This window comes from Poecilia mexicana, unplaced genomic scaffold, assembly GCF_051168715.1.
Source record: "Poecilia mexicana isolate PSO_F unplaced genomic scaffold, ASM5116871v1 scaffold_21, whole genome shotgun sequence".
Classification (NCBI taxonomy): Eukaryota; Metazoa; Chordata; class Actinopteri; order Cyprinodontiformes; family Poeciliidae; genus Poecilia; species Poecilia mexicana.
The window spans coordinates 22,293,451-22,315,762 of record NW_028263390.1 but is presented as its reverse complement, the minus strand read 5'-3'; the positions used below and the strand labels follow the sequence as shown (position 1 = coordinate 22,315,762).

General features: G+C 40.9%; 1 protein-coding gene and 1 non-coding gene across 3 annotated transcripts; one reads left to right on the top strand and one right to left on the bottom strand.

Annotated features, from left to right (window-relative positions):
- The first annotated feature begins 127 nt into the window (after window positions 1-127).
- vash2 (vasohibin 2) lies at window positions 128-21,405 on the top strand. Of its 2 annotated transcripts, none has more exons than XM_015006618.2 (9): window positions 128-659; window positions 1,723-2,123; window positions 9,080-9,168; window positions 9,348-9,404; window positions 9,562-9,636; window positions 13,784-14,021; window positions 14,102-14,245; window positions 16,580-16,698; window positions 18,103-21,405. In XM_015006618.2, the coding sequence occupies exons 2-9, from the start codon at window positions 1,812-1,814 to the stop codon at window positions 18,170-18,172; spliced, it is 1,104 nt and encodes a 367-aa protein (XP_014862104.2). In that variant the 5' UTR covers window positions 128-659; window positions 1,723-1,811; the 3' UTR covers window positions 18,173-21,405. The 2 variants fall into 2 exon arrangements, with proteins under 2 accessions (XP_014862104.2, XP_014862103.2); XM_015006617.2 differs by lacking the exon at window positions 128-659 and adding an exon at window positions 802-1,049.
- On the bottom strand, window positions 11,478-11,550 carry trnat-ugu (transfer RNA threonine (anticodon UGU)). Its single transcript has one exon. It is a non-coding gene; the product is annotated as a tRNA-Thr (tRNA).
- Window positions 21,406-22,312: the final 907 nt, after the last annotated feature.

Here is a 22,312-nt window from a genome sequence, read left to right as displayed (position 1 = left end):
TCTTGACCCAGCCTTCAAATATGTATCTCTCTCTCACTGTGTGTGTGTTCGCGTGTGTGCGTGCGTGTATATGTGTGTGAGTGTGGATGGATGGTGCAGTGTTTGTTTTTTTTTCATAATTAGGTTAATTTATACGAACAGTAAGACAATAACCTCCTGATGCAAAATCAACAGTTACAATCAAGGACTAAAAAAAAAAAACTGCATTTGTTGCAGATTTATCACTTGTTGACAAAATCAACCAATCAGAGTGTCTCATCAGTTCCAAATTTGGTAAACGACCGTGTAAGTCCCACCCCTCTTTGTTAGCTCAACCAATTAGAACTCGCCTAGCTTTGGTAACTGCAGGGTATTCGAGGAGCAGAAGAGCTCGCCAGGTGTCCGCTAGAGGAGCTGCGTTATCTCAAGTGATTTAATCATGTGACGGGCTTATTAAGACTTTTACCATGATGAAATCAAATTTCCCGAATAGGCAGCGGATAAGGAGGCGATTTAAAGCCTGCTAACGGAAGGCAATGCACAGAGGAGGAGGTTACCCAGATCTGGGCTGGTGGAAGGCAGCGGCCCCTGCAGTGTACTGAGACCAAAGATAGAAGAGCGCAGTCAAGTAAGGAGCGGAACCAACTCAACTTCTGGATGAGAATTTCAGAATAAAAGAGGTACATTTCTTTACCTTACGCCTTGTAGATAATAATTAAGATGTTTATTTAGAACCTTATGTGATGTGTAGTACAAATTATTTGCGAGCAAGCTTTAACCATTGTTACGTCATGACAAGAAGATAAATCACGCCGAGATTTTATTTTGAAAGTATACTTACTGGAATTCCATTTAAAAGACCGTTACTGTTTGAAAACTTGACGACTTTAAAAAAGGGTGAAGTTACAAAGCCTCGGTCCAAAACAAGACTTTCCAGCCTGGAGTGGACACGGTCGCCTTTTTTATGAATGGAACCCACCTCTTCTAGAAAAGGATTTTTTTAGTAAAAATGTAATTTAAAGCTTGGAGGCCGTCGACGGTGTGAAGTCGGAGCTCTTTTGGAAAGAACGGTAGGCTTGGATTAATAACGGTTGGAATATTTCCGCTTATACGGTTCAAGTCAGAAGGAAAAACTGTTGCAGAAATGAACTTTTCTGTATTTTTGTTATCTTACAGCTTAGTAATGTATGCACTTTCTGTCGTTAAATCAATTTAGTTGCAGTTTCTGTCACTGAAATAATATATACATGCATATTTAGTCGTTTTTATATACAGAAAACTCCTCTTAAAACGTTGGTTTTAATGCATTTCTGTTGATGACTTTTAGAATGTTATTTTGTCACCAAAGTTTTGATAACAGTTGTCATTAAATATTAACTATGCTATACTATTGGTCAGTTGTTGCTGTCAGAAATAATTTTGCCTTCTAAATGTATTTAAGAAGTTTTTTATTTTATGAGTGGAACATTATGATATTATAAAATGTAATTTTTTTTTAATACAGTAATGTTATGTTACGGCCAAAGAGGCAAATCCATCTACTTTACTTTTGCTGGCAGTACGGTTAGAAAGCCAGCAGAGAGATGTTGGAGTAGGGGATATGGTGGATATTGCCCTTTATGATGGATCAGTGTGGGTCTTATTCTTACTTTGGGATTCATAAACTTCACCAAGATATATATAAATTATATTCCAGATATGTTCTCCTAACCTCTTATGTTTTTGTTTTTGCTCTCTCATCAGGTCTGCCTTAACTATGCCAGTATGAACTCTCTGAGAGGCAGCAGGAAGTAGCTGTAGCTGGCTAAGAATCGGCTGTGCTCCTGGGACCGATGACGGGACCCAACTCCCCGAGCCGGACCGGCACCTCATCGGTCAAGTTCAGCAGGCGCGGCCGCTCCAAGAGCACCAGTGCACACTGCCTGCTCCACTGCGGCGCCGGGGAGGAGACCGCCGCCTGCCCCCCCATTAACTCCCCCGAGGAGGAAGAGAAGAAGGAAGGAGGGGTTCTCTTCTACGTTAATCGGAATGGTTTCCCCATCGAGAGCGTAACCTGGGAGAGGATGTGGTCCCATGTGGCCACCGTCCACCCCGACGGCCAGGAGATGGTGGACCGGATACGGAACGCTGCATACCTGCCAAAAGTAAGCTATCTGGGTTCTGTTCATGATTTATTCCCCTCAGAAAAAACACTGCTAATCAGAAACCTCATTATTTGGACTTCTACTTCTTCTAAATTGCTACTGTTTTTTTTTTAACTGCAAAACTTAACCCCAGTTTTTAGTTATATAAAAAATTAATAGGATGACCTTCAGTTTTTTTCTTATAAGGCATATTCGTTGTCATTATCAAAGCATCTATTCTGGATGGGTCTGTGTCACATGACAGCACTGAGATGTTCAGCATTTACTGAACTGCCTTCTTTAGTAAAAAGCTCTTTATGAAGATGTTCTCCATGCAGCAGCCTGGGGATGTTATGACACTTCTATGAGGTAATCAGAAGGTTTTTCATTTCCCGATCCACCATGTTCCATAACAGGCCAAGGTTGAAATACTCACTCTGTCCTGTTCTCACAGCCTGAACCAGCCACAGACATTTAACAGAAAATAGTTTCAGCTTCGTTTGCTCCCTCCGACACTTCACTGACACTCAAGATATCTGAGGTTTTCCTGCCTCAGTAACGGCTTCCACAAAGTTATAACTGTGACCTGGTTGCACTTTGTTATATTCACTAATCATAAAAAGGCAGAATTTTTGAGTTTAGGAGATGGCCTGAAAATCATCTGAGTTTGGTCAACAGCATATTTCTCGGTGCATCTCTCATTTCTTTGTCACATTCAGATCTGTCTGAAACAGAGGATTTAGTTTTAGTTAGCATTATAAGATGCAGGCCTGCATCACATGACCGCCGCTCCTCCGTGTTTCTTCTCTCCTCCTGCTGTGAATTCTCAGCGACTTGTGAGGAATTTCTCTTGGTTTTGTGAGTCAGGGTTTCTGTTGCTGCTGGAGATGGTTGTGCTCGTGTTCACAGCTGGGTGCCTTTAGTGATAACGACGACCCGGTCTCACTCGCAGTTTCACTAATGCACGGTCTGAGGAGTACTCACACAGTTATTCCTCATATTACCATGACAACAAGCGTGCTAAACTGGAGCACCATGCCTGTCAGGTGGCATTAGTTGTTGTCTCCGTGTGATTCTGTGTCACACATGCAGACGTAGCATGGCAGCAGGCTAGAGAAGGCTGCACACGTTCATCATTCTACTGCTGAAGTATTACATCAGTCCAGTTAAAGCTTACTTACACAAGTTCATGCTGATTTGGTTAATTAATTATTCAAAATTAAATAAGTTAAATATCATTTACATATCTGTTGGGGATCAGTTTGCAAATGTATCAAAATAAAATGTACATTCTGCATTTCTTTTATTGTCATTACCAGTGGTGGGGACTGCTAATAAAAAGTTAGTTGGGCTTACCATAAATATTAGTTCCACAAATGCTAAAATGTTATATCAACATGGTACGTAGTGAACGCTAATGCTAACGTTCTAGATTCAACCCTATTGATAACAACTTACAACATGATATACTGCCCTCAACTGGCTGGAATGTGTCATTACATTACACATTGACAGATCTTTTTAGGTGTTGAGTTTTGCTAACTGCTGCTCATTTTCCCTAACTGACCACAGCAGAGCTTCATGTCGGAAAGCAGTGGACATCAGTAGATTTTAAACTGTCATTTTACAGTGATGCATTCTGGGTACAGAATAAATGTTTTCAAAGTTGGCAAAAGCACTAAGCTAGAAACGAGCTAAGAGTAAGTGTGCCACCGCTGGTCATTGCTAGTTCCATTACTACTTAAATGAATTCTGAACATGTCAACTTCATACCACTTTAAATCAGTTGGTGAAACCATTTCAGATATTTATTTTGTCTTTATTTAAACAAAGTGTGATTAGTTTTCTTCAAAATGCTGTTTGCTGTGGATTCAAACTGCAAATCTTCTGAATGGAGAAAACCAAAACTCTGCCTTCATGATATTCATCTTTGTTATGTCTGTCTACCCCTCATGCACCAAAACAGCCCAGATTTTTTCATAGTTTCCCAACAGTAATTATCCTGAATGCGTGTTGTTTTCCTGAGAGAGGAGGGAACCTGGTGGTTGTTGTTGTTTCACTCCACTAATTACCCATGTGGTCATTAGTGACCCGGTTGGCTGACGGTACCAAACTCCCAGACTGTGTGATAAGCTGCAGGAGGAATGTGGAGTTTAACAAATTGGTCACATTGCATTTTTTATTTAATTCATCAGACAGTAACAACATTATTCTTTACTAAGACACAAATGTAAGATTTTTATTTGAAACTTGCATCAGAGATTTTCTGCCATTATGTCTGTAAATTGGGCCTGACAGTCACTCTGTTGCTGGCAGTGAGAGCATTTAGCGTTGGATGTAAACTAAGGGGGCTGGGAAACAGCTGTACAGCGTCTGGGTGGACGGTGAACAATGGAGGTGTCAGTTGGTTTGTTAATGTGCAGCTTGACTCCAGTCTGCTGTTGGTGTGTCGATATGTGTGTGTGAAGTGTAAAAGCACTGGGCTGATTTTCACCTTCAGGCAAAGAGGAAAAAAGGATAATAAAGGGATTTCTCTCCTATTAGGATAATGGCATGTATTGAAGAAAATGTTTTTAAAGAAGCTGCATTAGATTTCTTTCAGGCTTGTCAATTCAGAAAATTAAAGCGAAAAGAAAGTTGGTAAAACTGTTCCCATTGGTTGACTGTCAAAATGGCCTCCAGTAGGAAGGTTTTCCTGATTTTCCAGTGTTTTGGTCGCCGACCCGCCGCCTCTCTCCGTCCCCTCAGGACCAGTTTGCAGTTTTGGCACAGCAGCTGAATAATCCCTCAAATACGATCTGGGTAGTGGATAATCTCTGGATACCAACTGGACTGCATGAAGGGAAACTAATTTCACTGGATCTGTTTAGTGTTACTGCAGTGTTTGGTGTAGTACCAAAACACAAACCTTTAAATAAAGAGCTGAACTTACATCTTTAAAATATATGGGATTTATTCTGAAAACCAAAACTATTTAATGAAATACTTTCTGTGTCTTTTCACCTGAAAATGTTCAAAACATTTTATAGACAAAGTATTGAAAACAACTGCTGCATTCTTATTGTTTTCTGTTCTGCCAAAAAGTTTAATGCACAGTAAATGTTAATAATGTTTGGATTTATGCAAACTTCACTTTATTTTAAAGAAATTCAGTGTGGATCAGTAAAATGGGGGGGGGGGGTTGAAGCAGTGGTTGGATGCCCCAAAATATGAATACTGCTGGATATTCAGAAATGAAACCTGTGTTGCTTCATATTTCAGGTTATAAATATTTAATTACAATCATCCGGTCCAGAAAACTCCTTTGGCCCACATTTAACCTCCAGCCTGTTGGCCTGGTTTCACATGTTAAAGCAGGTTGTTACAGTTCTGTTGTGGGTCTTTGAATAAGATGATGCAACTTTCAATAACTTTTAACTTTATTTAAACGACTTCAGCTGTCTGAATACCTCTTACACACACACACACACACACACACACACACGGGGTTCCTGGGGAAATCCCACCGACATCTTAGCAGCAGGAAACCTGACCTGTCCATCTCCCTCCCTCCTTTAGTTGACTTGAATCTTTAATGCTCACACAGCAAATGTGTTTTAGATGGCAGCGAGTGGCAGCTGTCCGCAGTGTTATTTACAGCTAATGGAAATGTTTTTTTTTAATAATGAGAGAGAAGATTTCTGAAGATACCAGAGAAAATAAACTGCTCAAACTGGAGGATGCAGTTTTCCTGCTTTCTGTACCTCAGGAACTGCACTGTCTGGTTTCATTCAGATTAATTTATTCCTCAAGTGTGATGATCTTCACACTTGTGAAGATCATCACACTTGTGAAGATCATCACAAGTGTTGATCTTCTTCATTAAATGGTTTAATTTATTTTTGATTATTTAATTTCTGTTGGTGATGAACTCTAAAAGCAGGAAGAATCCGAGACATTTTAGATTTCTCTTCATTTTCTTTTGTCATATCTTCACTGAGTGCTGCTAGTTTTGGTGCCAGATGTTTTTCTGTCTGCTTTGTTTTTCATGTGTTCATGCTGTTAGATGTTTAAACTGAGCTCACTTGTTCCGCCTTTATTATTTTTCCATAATAAAGTAAAACTACTTTCAGTTTTATACCTCAGCATTTTTGCTTTGGAGGGCTTTTCTTACTGTTAGAAACTGTCTGTTCTTTTCAAGGTGGGAGGATGATGAAGCTGATATGAGGTTAGCTGAGATGAGGCGACTTTGTCCTTTATCATCCAGTTTTATCTGGTAGGAAATGTGGATGTCCTGTAACTGAAGAGGATCGTCTGCAGCTTTGCTGTTCGACCACCTTCAGGCACTCGTGGTTCTTCTGATCCATCCTTGTCAAAATACAGGTCATTTTCTGCTGAATCTTTTTACAAATAACTCCTTTCTTATCTTAGAAAGGATCCTACATCTGAGATGCATCAATCAAATATTAATATCCGTATTGGTCCAATATCGAAAAAAATTCTAGGTCGGATATCAGTGCCAATGTACCTGATTCATAAGGGCCGATCTATTCAGTCTAATTCTACGCTTTGTGCTCTGAGTCATGTCATGCTTTATCATTTATTTTGAATTATATTTAAAATTCCTCATTGCACCTTCTGAACCATTTGAAAGAATTGTTGCAGTTTATTTTTACATGCTGAACCAAGGCAGCCAACATATTTTTGTCACTTTTAGTTTCTTTATTATTTATTTTACTGATTTGGTCCTAATTGCACTGACTGAACAAATGAAAGTTCTGTTGTTTTTACATGTTTGATCAAACTTGTGAAGCTATTGGTGTTTTAAAGTGTGCTGTGTTGGTGCAGAGTTATCAAATTAATTTGTAATTCAGCACATTTATGTTTATGATTTAAAAAAAAAAGGTTTTATTCTAGTTTCTCTAGACAACATTTTCAGCACAGTTGACTCATTTATTTTCCTGCTTTGATGGACTTTAGGTGCTATTCAGACATGCTCCAGGTTGTCTTCCACAAAAATAGCATTGAGTTTGTAGAAACAGCTAGCATGAAACATTTTATTTACAGTTTCTAGATGTCTGCTCAGCCCCTGTAGAGCTGGAGAGAGGGAGGAGCAGGAGACAGGATGTCACAGCAGAGGGTGGACATGAGGGGAGGAGATGGAGGCCAAACCAGAGAAGGAAATCTGTAGAGAAGGTTTGAGGTAATAACAGAGAAGTCAGATGAAGGGTGGACAAGAAACCAGAGCAGGCGGTTCCAGATGGGCTGAGCAGACAGATTAATTACCAGGATAACTGGCTGTGAATCGATGCTCATTCTGCTCTCAGATTACGGCTTCTCACTGCTCTGAATATAATATAATGAACAACAAGAGATAAAAAATAATGACCTGAGAAAGATGGCGGTCGTTACTGAAAGTGAGGATAAAGAAGAGCTCTGTTGCTGAAGCCTCTGAGCCTCAGCGTGTCAGCCTGCCCGGCCAGTGAGGAGGTTAGACTGCTGAGGGGATTTCACTTCCAGATTATGTGGCTGTTAAAAAGCACGATATGCTGCTGCTGGCCAGCTGACGAGATGAATGGCCAGTTGGCAGATCGTCTTCCTCTGAGCTGCTGACTGACGGATTGCCTGATTAGTCTGTCTGTTTTCGGGCTAATCGTCTACTTGCCTGTAGTAAATTAGCAGTTAAGTGGCTAAATAACTGCTGTGCATGATTCAGGGAGCTGTTATCGTACAAGAGTGTTTTACCCAGTAAGGATGCAGTCCTGCTATCCCTCCCTTCCATTCTCTGTTCCTGCCTGAAATAGAAAGCAGGAAGAAACAGGAAGTGATAGTTCTGGTGCTCACTCTTCCGTTGTGCACGTCGAGCCCAGCTTTTACTGAGTTTGAGACTCACAGGAAACGTCGGTCTGTGTTTCAGCCTGAGTCACTCTGCTGAAATATCCGTGGCCTCTTCACATGTGTGGCCGCTGAGAAGTGGTTCCTGTTGAGGTGAACCAGCTGCAGAATCAGCAGTGATCTTTATCTCTGGAACGTGTCTCTTCAAAGCAGTGTGGGTTTCCTGTTGGCGTTGGGTCGGCCACAAAACACCCAGACTTCTCTTCTCCTTTTTTTACTGTGAATTTATACCAAAGATCTCACATAAACTAGTGAAAAGTTTAAACAACGTGTTCCTTACTGTTGAGTCTGGGTCCTGTTATCATTATGTTATCATTATGCTTGTAGAATTTGGTTTTTCCTGAATAGACTGCAGTCCATAAGTGCTTGGATGATTTGAAAGGTATTTAAAGTAGCTTGAATGTAGGTTCACTTCTCTGCTGGTTCTGCTAATAAACACAACTTGGATGCAAAAGTTTGGCCAGTTTTAGCTTCACTCTGTTTGGTTCTCCATCGTGAGATTTGATTGGTTGTTTCTAAAACTCTGCATGGCCCCTGGTTACCTGAATGGATCCCACCGTTCTTCATCAGCAGCACTCAGATCTACTGACCAGATGGAAATCCATCAAACCAAACTGAAAGCAGGAGTGACCTTTGCTTTGCAGTAGCAGGACTGGAGCGGTTTGCTAATGAAGAACACTCACAGATTCGACGGCTTTATAAACCTCCTAAAACCCAACTTTGCTCTTTCCCTTTCAGTTCTTGTGGTGCTTGGACATCCTCAGGTGACCTTGTTCTGTTTAATTTGTTCTTATAAATGTTGAATAGTTATACAAACTATTTAATTAACATCCAATTTTTGCATTGTTTTTTATGTTTGTTTCTTTTTCATATTTTTGTTCAGCACTGATGTCCAATTAGCATAACTTTATGTGATTTATAAAAAACTGTTGATGACATAAACGTGTTTGACAGAATGAAGAGTCCTGGTTAGACTGGTTCTGATGATGCAGGCAGATTGTTTTCTGATGTACTAAAACATCGTTTTGAGGCTCTGAAAGTTTCCAGATGTTATTTACTGTAAGCATTTGACAATGTTTGTTTTGTGTTTTTTTGTTTCCCAGCCTACTGTTCCCTCCATTCCAACCTTCAAGCCATCCATGTCAGCCCCTGATTGGCTGGTGGCCGTCCAGAACTACATGAAGGCTCTGCAGTATCCTTTACAACAAACATCCTTAACAGCATGTTAGAAACGGAGCCCCACATTTCAGGTGAAGTTTCTAAACTAAATGGAATGATCAGATACTGATATTACTGACGAAAGTGCTGCTGCAGACCAAAACACATTGTGAAAGTGTTTTAAAGCCCTGTTGCCCTTAACGTTTGTGTTAGGTACAACCACACTGGAACCCAGTTTTTTGAGATTAAGAAGAGCCGCCCGCTGTGTGGGTGAGTGGATGCAGTAAAAATACCATTAAATGTTTAGAGATGAACACAATTCAGCATCATGAGTTCCCCATGAAGCCCTGGAGCGTCGCCTCCTGTTTGCTCTTCATGTGTTTTTCTTCTCATCGTTCCTGCGTCTCCGCCCCTCCCTCCTCTGCAGGTTGATGGAAACAGCGAGGGAGATGATCAGGGAGTCTCTACCAATCAAATGCCTGGAAGCCGTCATCCTGGGAGTGTATCCTTTCAGCTCTGCACTGTTCCTCTGCTGTGTCTGAGTAAAAAAATAAATCAATCAAACTTTCACCTCTAAAGTACTAATGCCCCAAAACATCGACCCCCTCTCTCGCTCTGTGGCGTTGCCTGGCAACAGGAACACTTCAAAGTTTCTTCCCCCTTGGCTCGCTCTCGCAGCTTAGCATCATCCTGAGCACTCCAGTTTGAGGTCAGCTGTGTCAATTTTAGGAGGTTTGGCATCCATGTTTCCCCCAACAGTTCTTATCTGGCTGGTTTTACTTTTAGATGTTAAAATTATTGTCTGAATTAGTCTCTATAGAACATGGATTCAGGTTCTGTATTGCCTGGATTTGATCCTGAACCTTTCTGGTCTCCAGTCAGACCCGGCTTCTTTCATTCTTTATTTGGTTGATAATTATAATAAATAGGGACAGTGTCTGCCCCGCTTGGATTTCTGCCTGTTTCTATTTTCTGTGACAGAAAAGACGACTCTTATTTGAGTTGTAACAGAATCAATGATTCAGTTATATTAAATAATTTACACACAAATATTTTTAAAGTTTCTGCAGCTTAATAACAGCTTAAAGCTATTTTAACCACAGATTACTTCAGTGTTACTTTTTAATGCTAAATGTGTGGATGGAACATCTGTTGTGCTCAGGGCTGAAACAATCAGTTTGATTAATTGTGATGAATCAATTATTGAAATAACTGTCAACTAATTTAGTAACTGATCAATCTTTAGGACTCAAAAAAGGCTTTTTGCTGAAAAAACACTGTCAGAGCAATAACTAAATCAAAACTGTCCAAAATAATTTTACATTTTGCTGTTGAGATAAAAAAAAAAGCTTTGTATGTAAATATATATTTAGAAAGTGGAATATTTTCCACTTTACTTGGTTCTAATGCTGTAAAAAAAGTCTCAGTTTTAAGCATGTTTTGCTGTTACCGTATGTTCCAGTTTATGAGGCCCACTCTTTTTCATAGTTTGGCTGCTCCTGTGACTTAAAGTACAGGAAATACGGTAACTGGCTAATCCAGAAATAGTCATCCTATCAAATCTACAGTGTTGATGTTCAGTTGAGCAGAAAAAACTGAGCTTTTCACATGTTGATGTGTATTTTTACTGCTGCCTTTGCTACAAATGATCAAGTGTTCACTAAAGGAATGCTGTTACATTTCTTTCGTTAAAAAGAAATGTAATTATTTGGTTATTTGCATCTTTTAATGTGTTTCTAATATTGTATAAAAAGGCTTACGTGGTTAAATGGAAAATCTGCAGGATGTGCTAAATGTTTTTTTTTTTGTCTGATCAATCAGATTTAGTAATTACTAAAACCATTGTTATTTGCAGCCCCAGTTCTCAGCCTCTTCTTTAAATCCACACATGCTGCCAGTAGGATATCAGTGATTGTCTCTGGTATGTTGGCTCTCCTTGCTGCATCCAAACAGATGGTGTGTGAGGATTTTGGCAAAAGGTGGGTTGCATTCAAGGTCTCCATCGGTGTCGGCCTGAATTCCCCTGAACATGTTTTAATGAAACCTGTAAAGGTTTGGTGCCATTTGAGGTGACTTTGGTCTGTCAGGAGGACAAACGTCTCTCAGGATAAATGTTTCCAGTGTTGATCCTGCAGGCTGTCATGGCGACTCTGTCACGCTGGCAGCTGACAGTGACTGTAACGAAGGGTGGCTTTGGTCTGGAGGTGAAGCTGGAAGGACAGTCAAAACAGCAAAATGGCAAATATTCAAAGGGAGTGAATGGAAAAGAGGTCGGCAAGTTCACAGTTTAACTTGCCTCATCTAAAAAGAATAAAGTTTTACTGTCGAGGGAAAATGAAGTTCAGGCCCCAGCGAGATTTGAACTCGCGACCCCTGGTTTACAAGACCAGTGCTCTAACCACTGAGCTATAGGGCCTCACCTGAGCAGACAGGCCGATCAAGGACATTTCAATGACAACCTTGGAATGATGACACACCCTCACTCAGTGCCATGGCGACACACCCTGCCTCAGCGTCATGGCAACACACCAGGCCAACCAGTCGGCTCCTCCCCCACCTGGATTCCTCAGCTCATCAGCACAAATTCGGTACAAGAACGCTGAGTCGCCTATTATTAAACTGGATCTGCATAGCTTTATCTACAGGTTATGTCTCTAAACATTACAATAACAGGGTTTCTATAGCTTTTATTTGAAATAAATAACTTGCATGATGATAAAATCAGCTCCTGCAGCGAGTTGTGGGAAGAAGAACATCTGTTGTAGCTTGTGGCATTTGGTTCTGTCAGTTCGGCTGCATCTGTGTGGACAGCGATCCGAGGTTCCTCCAGGATCCACAGGGTTCATTCTGGGCCGCAGCGGCTCTCTCTCTGGGTGTGTGTGTGTGTGTGTGTGTGTGTGTGTGTGTGTGTGTGTGTGTGTGTGTGTGTGTGTGTGTGTGTGTGTGTGTGTGTGTGTGTGTGTGTGTCTGGTGCATATGTCTTATTGTGTTAGCTGGCACAAATAAGACATGCAGGCCACAGTAGCGGTGCAGCTCTGCTTGAATCTCAGTACTTGTTGTGGTTGGAGGTGAAGAATCACAACATGGAGGCTGTTTAGTTTGTATTATTGAGTTTTAAGTCATGAAAGACTCTTTGTCATCTGCAGCCACAAAGCTCCCCGTTTACCGTCAAACGTTCCCTGAGCTGCTATTCAGCCTCAGGTTTGTTTGATTAAAGAGACTGGAGGAGACGGCCTCTCCTGCTGTTTCATCCCTTTTAGTTCAACCTTTTCTAAGGGAGAAACCAGAGTCTGAACGAGACGTGGAACAGAAACCAAAGCGTCTCAGGATGTGACCTGAACTCAGCCATTAAATAGAACTGATCTGGGGTCAGGCTCTGAGGCCTTCCTGTTATCAGGTTAGAGCTTGTCCTCTAACTGAGATCAGGAAGCTTTCTGTAGTTCTGCTCTGTGTCTGTCTGCAGAGCTTTAAAGCTTCATTTTGTGCATCATGCAGAACACAGAAAACATTCAACATCTGCAATATTCAAGATGTAGAAACAATTAAATGTTACCTCTGATAATGATGGAGGGGTTGGAATTTACTGGGCCACAGTTTTAAATCTTTTAGGTTGAGTCATTTTTTTTTTTTATTTATTTATCTTCATGGCTCCTCGTATGTGAGTGTGAGTGTGTGTGTTACTTTACAGTAATGAGGACACACAGATGTGATGTTGGTCCAGTTTTCTGGAAGGTCTTACAAATATTGAAGCATCCTGACTGATGAAAGCTTTGACCAATCATAAGCCTCCATGGTTTAAACCAAGCAGTTGATTGGCTACCAGTTGGTCCAGATTCTTCTGAGTGTGTTGGTACGGTTGGAGCTGAGCTGCTGTTTGTCTTAATGCTGTAACTATTTCTCTTCATCGTTAAATTATTATGGAATAAACTTGTATGTTTAGTTCCAGGATGATGGATTTTATTTGTGCTCAGATGTTGGAAATTCACAAGCATTTTTAAACCAGAAATGTGAACTTAATGAGAAGTATGTTTGAGTATGATTGTATTTCAGAACTTGTTCTTTTAGTTGAAAACAACTAAATAGGATGAAACTCATCATTATCTGTTCGTACAGCAACTGCATCCAGCAGCATAGAAGTCGGTAAATCTCTGCTTTTTCCCATATTCCCAACCTGAACACACTCCTTAACCTTAAGGCAGTCTCTTTGGTTGGGAAGTCAGAAATTCCTACTTCTGAGAACAAATAACTCACCGTCACTAAAACCTTAACGTTGCTCATTTAGGAACGGCTGGAAGTCGAGTTTCTACTTTTAGGTGCAGAAAAGGAGAAGATGGAAAATGTATGGAGGCTGACAGAGAAAAGGAAGGAAGTGAAGATCATGAGACGAGTAATCAAATCATGTGTCAGCTGGTTTCAGGTTACGTGTTTAAACAGAATAAAACACAACAAGAGGAGGAGCTTCCTGAACAGCTCTGACTCTTTGACCTTCACTGTTTACACAGAGGCTCTTTATCCCATCAGAGTGAATAGAGTTAGCCACAGAGGAAGCTGCTTTGGTCCAAACAAACACGTTCAGTTCCAGGTTTCTGTCAGTGTGTGGATGATTCCTCCAGTCAAACGTTTCCTTAGCCGCCGCCGCTGCTGCTCAGCTATCTGACCAATGGCCTCGCGTCTCTGGAGCGCTTCCCCATCAGCTTCAAGACCCAGTTTTCAGGTCACTGCTTCCACCACGTGGTTCTGGGCGTTTACTGCAACGGTCGCTACGGATCGCTGGGCATGAGCCGGCGCCCGGACCTGATGGACAAACCGCTGAGCCACCGGACATTGGGCGAGCTGGTGGCCGAGTTCGAGAGCTCCTACAAGAGATACCAGCACACTCTGAAGAAGGTAGAGGAGGAAACGTGGAGCTGAGCAGAGCCAGCGCTGCCAGCGGTCCGCCTCTGACCTCTTCTGTCCGTCTCTCCCAGGTGAAGATTGGGTTGTACGTGCCTCACGACCCCCATGTCTTTCAGCCAATCGAATGGAAGTATTTGGTGCTGAACACGACCAGACTCGGAGCTCAGGAGATGAGGAAGGACCTGGAGAAACATGGCCGGGACATGAGGATGAAGGTTTGTCTCATCAGCACACAGATAGATGAACTTAATGCCTTCTGCAAAAGTTTTCATTTTATTGCATTAAAATAAAGAACATTGTTGTGTTTTATTGGGATTGTATGAGGCAGATTAACTCCAAGCAGCACCTAAAGTGGAGCAGATGGAAAATGATTCACGGTTCTCACTTTTTGTATTCAAGGCCAGAAACAGAACATCTGCATTTATACTGAGGTTTTATTACAATCCAGCACAGACCAGTTCACCTCTACAGGCTGTTGAAGGGGCCGAATACAACTGCATGCCACACTTTCCAGATCTTTATTTGAAAACTTACAAAACATAAAAAAAGATATTCAATCAGTATTATTGTTCAGAATAAACTAAACTTTATTCTAAATTTAAATCTTCAAAATAAACCAGTTTGTTCAGAAACTAAACCAGACGGAGCCCAGAATAAATCTGTTTGGATGGATGGTCCACACAAAGTAAGCAGGATATGTGACATGGGGGCCCGGGGCCACACGGCAGGAAGACGTTCTGTCACAGGACAGTCACGGCTGTCCTGTGACAGAAAAGGTCACAGGACAGCCGTGACCTTTTCTGTTTTTCTTTGGAAACAAACTTTATAGTCACCTGCTTGTCGGAACATGTTTCTGTTTGTTCACTGACCTTCATCTGGTTCTCATCTCCATACCGAAAATGAAAGTTTGTAATTAAACTTAACCTTTAATATTATTTAGCTCCTTTCAGGTGGAAAAGGACATTTTTCATGAGATCATGGATGAATGTTGCTTCCTTTGGGCTGAAGGTGGGATACGACCAGTCGGGATTATTTGGGTCGTGATGAGGAAGGAAGGGGCAGAAAACCAGGCTGTGTGACGATGAATGATTCATGAGCCCAGTCGTGTTTTTATCTGTGATTCTAGATGTTTCTGTTTAAGGTTTAAATCCCATGAAGAAGAACGGGAGTCGAACAGAGGCTGCTGGTGTCCAGTTAGATGATATGTAGGTCAGGGACTCGCAGCTGTCACACACACGCACACACTAATGGTGTCACACGTTAACACACAAACACACACCTGAGTCAGCTGTGCTGCAGACTGTATGAACTTATTAAAGACAGGCTGCGTGTGTGTGTGTGTGTGACCAATCAGCAGACAGAACTGGGAACTGAGGCTGATTTTTACTGGAGTTAAATGTCAGGATTAACATCTGATTAACATCAGTTCATGGAGTTCAGAGATTCTATAGATTTTACTTCCAGTTTTTACTTGAACCATAAAGGAGACACAAAAGTATTAAGATAGACATGTTTGGTGGTTATAGAGTTAATATCAACTCATTAAAAATGGTTCAGTCTGTCTGACCAACCAGCAGGCTCATCGTTTAGCAGAAACGGGAACGTTTCTGAAGAAAACAACATGCATTTCATTTTGTCTGCGTCGTATTCAGTGTGTTTCCTGTTGTTCTCTTTGTCTCGGCTCAGTTTCCCTGCCTGGTTCTGCAGCAGCAGCAGCTGTTGATCATAGTTTCCTTTCTTTAAAATGCCAGGAGGTCAGCTCAGAGCTCCATCCAATCAGCTGCTGTTTTATTCATTCAGTCATTTTTCCAATCTGCAAGCCTTATAAAGCTTTGACCTTTTGACCCTAGCCACATCTGATTTCTCTTTAAGACCAAACAGAGAAATATTTCTGCATTCTGAATGTAAATGGATGAACATGTATTGCTCTTTTCCAATCATTTTTGACAACTCAAAGCGCCTTACACTACAGTCACATTCACCCACTGAATAAAATCATGAATGAAATGGAAATTCTGATATAAAATGTTTATATTAAAATAAAACAACCACCTCCTCTCTGAATCACTGGAAATTTATAAAAAATAAAATCAGTTAAGAAGAACAGATTAAAGCTGATTGTGTTGTTAAATCTTTAATCTGTTTATTTTAGCTACAGAAAAAACCTTATTATCATGAACAATAAACATGTTTTTAACGTTAAAACAAAGTCAACATCATTCAGACTCTTTACTGTCTCATATTAGTGATTAGCTTGGTTAATATTTCTTTTACCGTTTACCAAGCTGGCGTTTCTAAATCCGTCATGTTCATGATAAGGTCGACCTCTGAAGGACAAACGGAGAACGTTCCCCCTCTGTTCCTCTGAGCAAAATAAATGGCTCTCCACTTCCTATGAATTTATTTTGATATTTTAACTGATACTGGAAATGTCTCCCTGTGAACTCTGGTCCTTCCCTCTGCAGGTCTGTGTGTCTGTCAGCAAGGCTGAAGCAGTGATGACTGAGTTTTTGTTTTTAAAATAATTATTATAAAACAAACTTTTCTAGATCCTGAAATCCTCCATCGCTCAGTCACCAATCAAGGAGCGCAGCAGAGGAAAGTCCTTATCGCCACGGCGACGGCCGGCCAGCCCTCAGCGACGGACCGCACACCGCAGAGACAAATCGTAAGTGATTGTTCCTGAAGCAGACGGTGTGTGTGTGTGTGTGTGTGTGTGTGTGTGTGTGTGTGTGTGTGTGTGTGTGTGTGTGTGTGTGTGTGTGTGTGTGTGTGTGTGTGTGTGTGTGGTTCAGATTTGCTGAAGCTGAAGCAGCTTCAACTCTGAAGTGACTCAACCTCAACTGAAACACTGCTGCCTGCTGAGGTCAGCCAGGGGTCAGACTGAGGTCAGCCAGGGGTCAGTTAGGATCCTTAGAGATCAGATGTCTTTCTAGTTTCTGTGTTTGGCAGCTGAAGCAGCTCCAGCACTCAGGAGAGATCATCTCAAATTAGGAGACATGGACACACAGCTCAGCATCGTCGCCATGGTGACGGATCCAGAAACACTCGGCCACAAAACATCAATTTTCAGGTCTAACTGAAGACGTTATGGCCAGTTTGATTGGAAAGGTTTCCCTGTAGAAGGAAGAGAATGAGTGCTGGAAATATGTTACTGAATCTGAAGGCTGGGTTACTGTTGAGAACCGGGCGACTGGAGCGTGTTGGTCCCTCAGAGGGAGATGCTGAGCCTGTTTGTCAGTCAGGATGTAACAGAATCTGACCGGGCCAACAGCTGCAGCTCAGCGGCACCAGAATTGGTCACTGAGCCGTTGTTACCACGAGGCACGGCGCCCTGACAGCACGCTGTACACTGTGGCTATATACCAATCAGTCCATTGTGTTTCTGATCATCACAACCGGATGAACAACAAGGAGTTAAAAATCAGGGCAAATGTCGTCAAAATCTGAATGACTTTAAGAAACGGGGAAGAACTGGCATCTGATTGTTTTTCTTTTTTCTGCTCATTAAATGCATCAAAGCTGAAAATCAGTTTGATTCATCAATACATCATAATCAGTCTGTTCTTTAATAATTCATTTTGAGTTTAGTAAGAATCAGTAAAGATTAGTAACATGTCAGCAGATGTTTCAATGGGATTTTCTCTGGTCTTTTTCCCTTTTATGGCCATTTTTTTTATATTTGATTATTAAATTAAAACAGTTTAGAGAGAAGAGCTGCTGTGTGTTTTAGTCAGTAGAATTAGATGAACAGAAGTCTGTATCAGTGAAAACTCAATTGGTACATCTAACATTTCCTGTCTGTAAAGCTGCTGTTTCCTTCTGTGGGATGTGGAAATTTATGGAAAATGAGGGAAAAAACACAAAGTTTCCAATTTCATGATGAAAAAATGTCTCTAAAACAACATCACTAGCATTTTAGAGTTTCTGTTTAGTCTGCAGTTTGGAAACAGACTTTTTTTCAGTACAGCATCACAAAGTGTCAGGGTGTTAAACTGCTATCGCCCGTTAGCAGTTAGCATCTCTGCTAGCGGTCAGCTGGAGTTCAGCTGCTTCTTCTTCTCTCTTTTAGGCCGGCCCCAGTGGAGAGGAAACCTCTGGAGCTCAGCACCCTTAGTGACGGTTACCAGATCCGTATCTGATGAACCTCCCTGCCCTTTGACCCCGCCCCGCCACGCCCTCTCTCAGCCTGGGGTCTACCTGCCGTCATCACCGCCATGGACCAGGTCACTGCATCTGCGTCCGGCTCAGATCAGAAGTAAAGTAGTTTTGGACATAATCTGGTTCATTCCTCACAGGAAGCTCGTCTAGGTCACTTCCTGTCATGTAGCTGAACGCCTGCCTCTGAGGCAGCAGTTAGAGCTGAGCCGTCTGGTTGGGGGCGGTCCTTTCTTAAAGGGGCGGTCCTTTCTTAAAGGGGTGGGTTTAAAGAAGAAACATGGCTGAATTTGAGTTTTTCTTCTACATGGAAGATTCTCAGAACGGTTTTCTGACCTCAGATTTAAAACGTCTCTCCAGGAGTTGGACCAAAAATTAAACTAAACAAATAAAACTCTGAAGATAATGGAATTCAAAACCAACAGGAGTCCAAATAATCTGGCTAAACACACTTTGATATGCAGAATGCATTAATCACTGTAGGCAAGGCAGGTTAGATTAGGAGAGCATGTTGGATGAATTATGCAAAAAGAACTAAAGAGTCAATATAGAGCAGAATAGAAAGAGGAGGAAGATGAAGATGGAGTGATAGAAAAAGATGGATTATCAGAGCGCAGCAGCATTTCAGAAGATTTGACCTTTAAATGATTTCAGCTTCATTTTCTGCAAAGTTGAGAAGAAATTAGCTTTTTATGTTCGGAGCCAAATATTTTTACCTCTAAAGGTTCTGCATGGGAAGGAGAGGATGATGAAGCTGGTCATGGTGAAAAGGTCAAAGTTTATTTTCCAACCTGTTTCACCAATGGCTGGAAAGTGAACAGATTGAGGTTCAGAGGAACCAAACAGGAAGTGATCCATCTTTGTGTTGTGGTCAGCTAACATGTTTATGAATCCATAAAGTTTCATTTTTGAAGGTGGATCTCTGTAACGGAGGAGAGAGAGCTGATCCCAGAGAAACTCAGAGCGGTGTCCAGTTAGTACTGTTTGCACTGATTCACACACCTGTGTGTGTGTGTGTGTGTGAAGGAGGGTCTGAACGGTCGAGTCTGGCCGGATGTTTGGGTTCTCCTGTCGAGGCCTTCCACCAATCACAGCACAGAAGCTTGAAAATCAGTTTTATTTCATCAAAACGTTCTTGTTAACATGTTAGCATGTTAACATGTTAACATGTTAGCGTGTTAACATGTTAACATGTTAGCGTGTTAGCATGTTAGCATGTTAACGTGTTAGCGCGTTGGCATGTTAACATGTTAGCGTGTTGGCATGTTAACATGTTAGCGCGTTGGCACGTTAACATGTTAGCGCGTTGGCACGTTAACATGTTAGCGCGTTGGCACGTTAACATGTTAGCGCGTTGGCACGTTAACATGTTAGCGCGTTGGCACGTTAACATGTTAGCGCGTTAACATGTTAACATTACTTGCATATCAGATCCAGAAGTTAAAGTTCATTCAGCTCACATCAGGAAGTCGCTTCCTTCAAGGCTTAATTTAATAAACTAATGAAATGGAGTCGACCTGTTTGACCTCAGAGTCTGACCCCAGATCAGTTCTAATGGATGAATCACTGAACTGATCATTTATCTTACTGTAATGAACTTGATATCTAGACTTTGACTAGGCCGCTCCTTTATTTCTTTTCGTCCATCCTGTTGATAGATTTGTTGCTGTTTGGGTCGTTGTCCTGCTGATGAACCGGTTCTGATCAGGTGGGCTTAACTCCAGAACATTTAAGTCACATGGAAGGGTGTACTTAGTTTATGTCATGACTGAACTGTTGATTATAATTAATTATAATCGTCTTTTTCCCTTGACTTTATTAGCTCACCAAACTAGATTATGTTTCAGTTTGGAAAAAACCCTCATCTTTCAAGATAAACATATCCATAAAACATGTATGTATATGTATATATATATATATATATATATATATATATATATATATATATATATATATATTGAAGGATTTTCCTTTGAATGTTTCACATCATGTTTTTCCATCAGAACCAGTGCATTTAGTTGCCAACAGAAACATTTAAAGCTAAAAGCTAAAGCTATGCAGCAGCTGTTAGCAGAGACGAAACAAAAACCAAGTCTTCCTCAGCGACTGTTTCCTGTCTGAACAAACGTTCAGATTCATTCTGAGCTTTTATGTCGGTGCTGTTAACAAACTGAGACGTTTCTGATGTAGATCTGGGACTCGGCAGCAAACCAGCGAAATGATCCTGTTTCTACTGCGGCTTCTCTTTAAAAGCCTCGTGTCTGTTCGCGTAAAGAAGCACACAGAAATGTTACGTTTTGAAAAGTTCCACGTCTTTTACTTTTCTGCGTGAAGCAGCTTCAAAAGTTTCTGAATGTTTTCTTTTGTGTTTGACTCAAGTCTGTTTAGGATATTTGCTTTGATTGTACTCTGATTTTGAATGAAACTCTTATGTTGCAAAAAGAAACACTTTGTGGTTGTAGCCAGTGTTTCATCTGAAGCCTTTCAGTCGTTCGTTTCTCAGCTCCTGCTGCTTCATCAGCCTCTGATGCCAGCATGACAACAACCAGCTACATGCCGCAGGAGGACGGCTTGTTCCAGCTTTAAACCAGGACAGATCCACAGCTCTAACTCCTGTTAACTGTAAGACATGAGACTGGCTGACCAAACAAAGCTTTTTATTAAAAAGATGCACAACTTCATGAAAAAAAGATTTCAAACGATCTCTTAAAGAAATCAAACTCAGAAATCATATCCAGCATTACCAGTGCCTCAGCAGTGTGTTAACAAATCAAATTTAAATCTGATTTTTATTTTGTTTTATTTTTCATTATGGGTGCAAAAAAATGTTTACTTTAAATATTCTCTTCATGTTTGAACTTTAGTTTTGTTTTGGACTGAAGTAGCTTCTTCATGCCTGACTCTGGAGTCGGCCTTTAATAACGCTCCAGTTCGACGTGACGAAGCAGGCATCTGCATGTGTGTGTACACCTCAAACCCTCCACCGCCTCTAAATATAATCAAACACCCATAAAGTCTGACGGACTGAAGAGCTTTGAAAACAAGAGTTTTGTGGGTTTTTACTGAGTTTCCTGTGTCGTTTTGTACTCTGGAGATAAATAAGCAAAAATGTGAAACCTGGTAATTTATCATTGTTCCTCTCCTGTTAAATCAACTGTTTTTATCTCCAAATGTAGCAGCATGTGTTGTTTTAATAAAAATAAATCTATGTTTTTCAGCAGGTGTTCCTCGTTTGTATGTAGACAGTTTCAGAACAACATGTTCCTCTACTTCTGTTTATTTCAGCTTCTTTGTATCTTTTACAGATTTCATGAAATCCCCCACATTATGCTCCCTCTTTAGAATAAAACACCGGCTCAACACTATAATATATCCTTTCTTCCAACTACTTATTTTAGTGAATGTAATTACTATTGATGAGTCTATGAAGAAAAGGTTACATCTGAGTTAAATGTTTACTTGTGATGAGGAAACTCAACTCTAAATTTACTTTTTAAAAAATGAACTAAGCAGCAAAGTTTGTCAAAATTAACAGGAGAGAAATCCAGTCAGAAAACGCCAACACTGTGCTGCGCCGTGTCCTGGCTTCTGATAAAATAATCAGCTTATGTCAAACTGCAGATGTGAGCGTGTTCCAGAGAGGCTCATGGGGGCCGCAGACTTACAGAAATAATCCCTCAGTTCTCATCTCTGCCGTTTTAAGGATTTAGAGGCAGGAAGGTTTACCTTGCTGTGTGTCAGCAGCCTGAATGTGATGTTTGATGTGGGGGGGGGCTCTTATGTAAAGATGACAAGTCCCTCAGACCAATGAATGAATGAATATACTTTATTAATCCCATACTTCAGTACAAAACTACAAACACACTTCAGACATTTAGATCAATGACTGAAGTTGCATCTCTTCCCCCAGAGTGAAGGCGGCACAAGTCTGAAGTTTTCATCTGGTTAAAATTCACAGCAGATTCTCTTCACCTTTATATAAATATCTAAGAATCCACAAATCACTGAAAAGAAAGATACACAAATTAATCACACTATAGACCTGCTGTAAAAAAATGTGTGTTTATTACGTCATACTATAGTATGTGTGTAGAATAAATCACGGTCACACCATGTAACCCTTT

Excerpts from the sequence above, each read along its gene's own strand:
- vash2 (XM_015006618.2), top strand. The coding sequence starts at position 1,812 with ATGACGGGACCCAACTCCCCGAGCCGGACCGGCACCTCATCGGTCAAG. Across the intron at positions 9,637-13,783 it reads GAAGCCGTCATCCTGGGAGT|CTATCTGACCAATGGCCTCG; the intron begins GTATCCTTTCAG and ends GCTGCTGCTCAG. Across the intron at positions 14,022-14,101 it reads ACCAGCACACTCTGAAGAAG|GTGAAGATTGGGTTGTACGT; the intron begins GTAGAGGAGGAA and ends CGTCTCTCCCAG.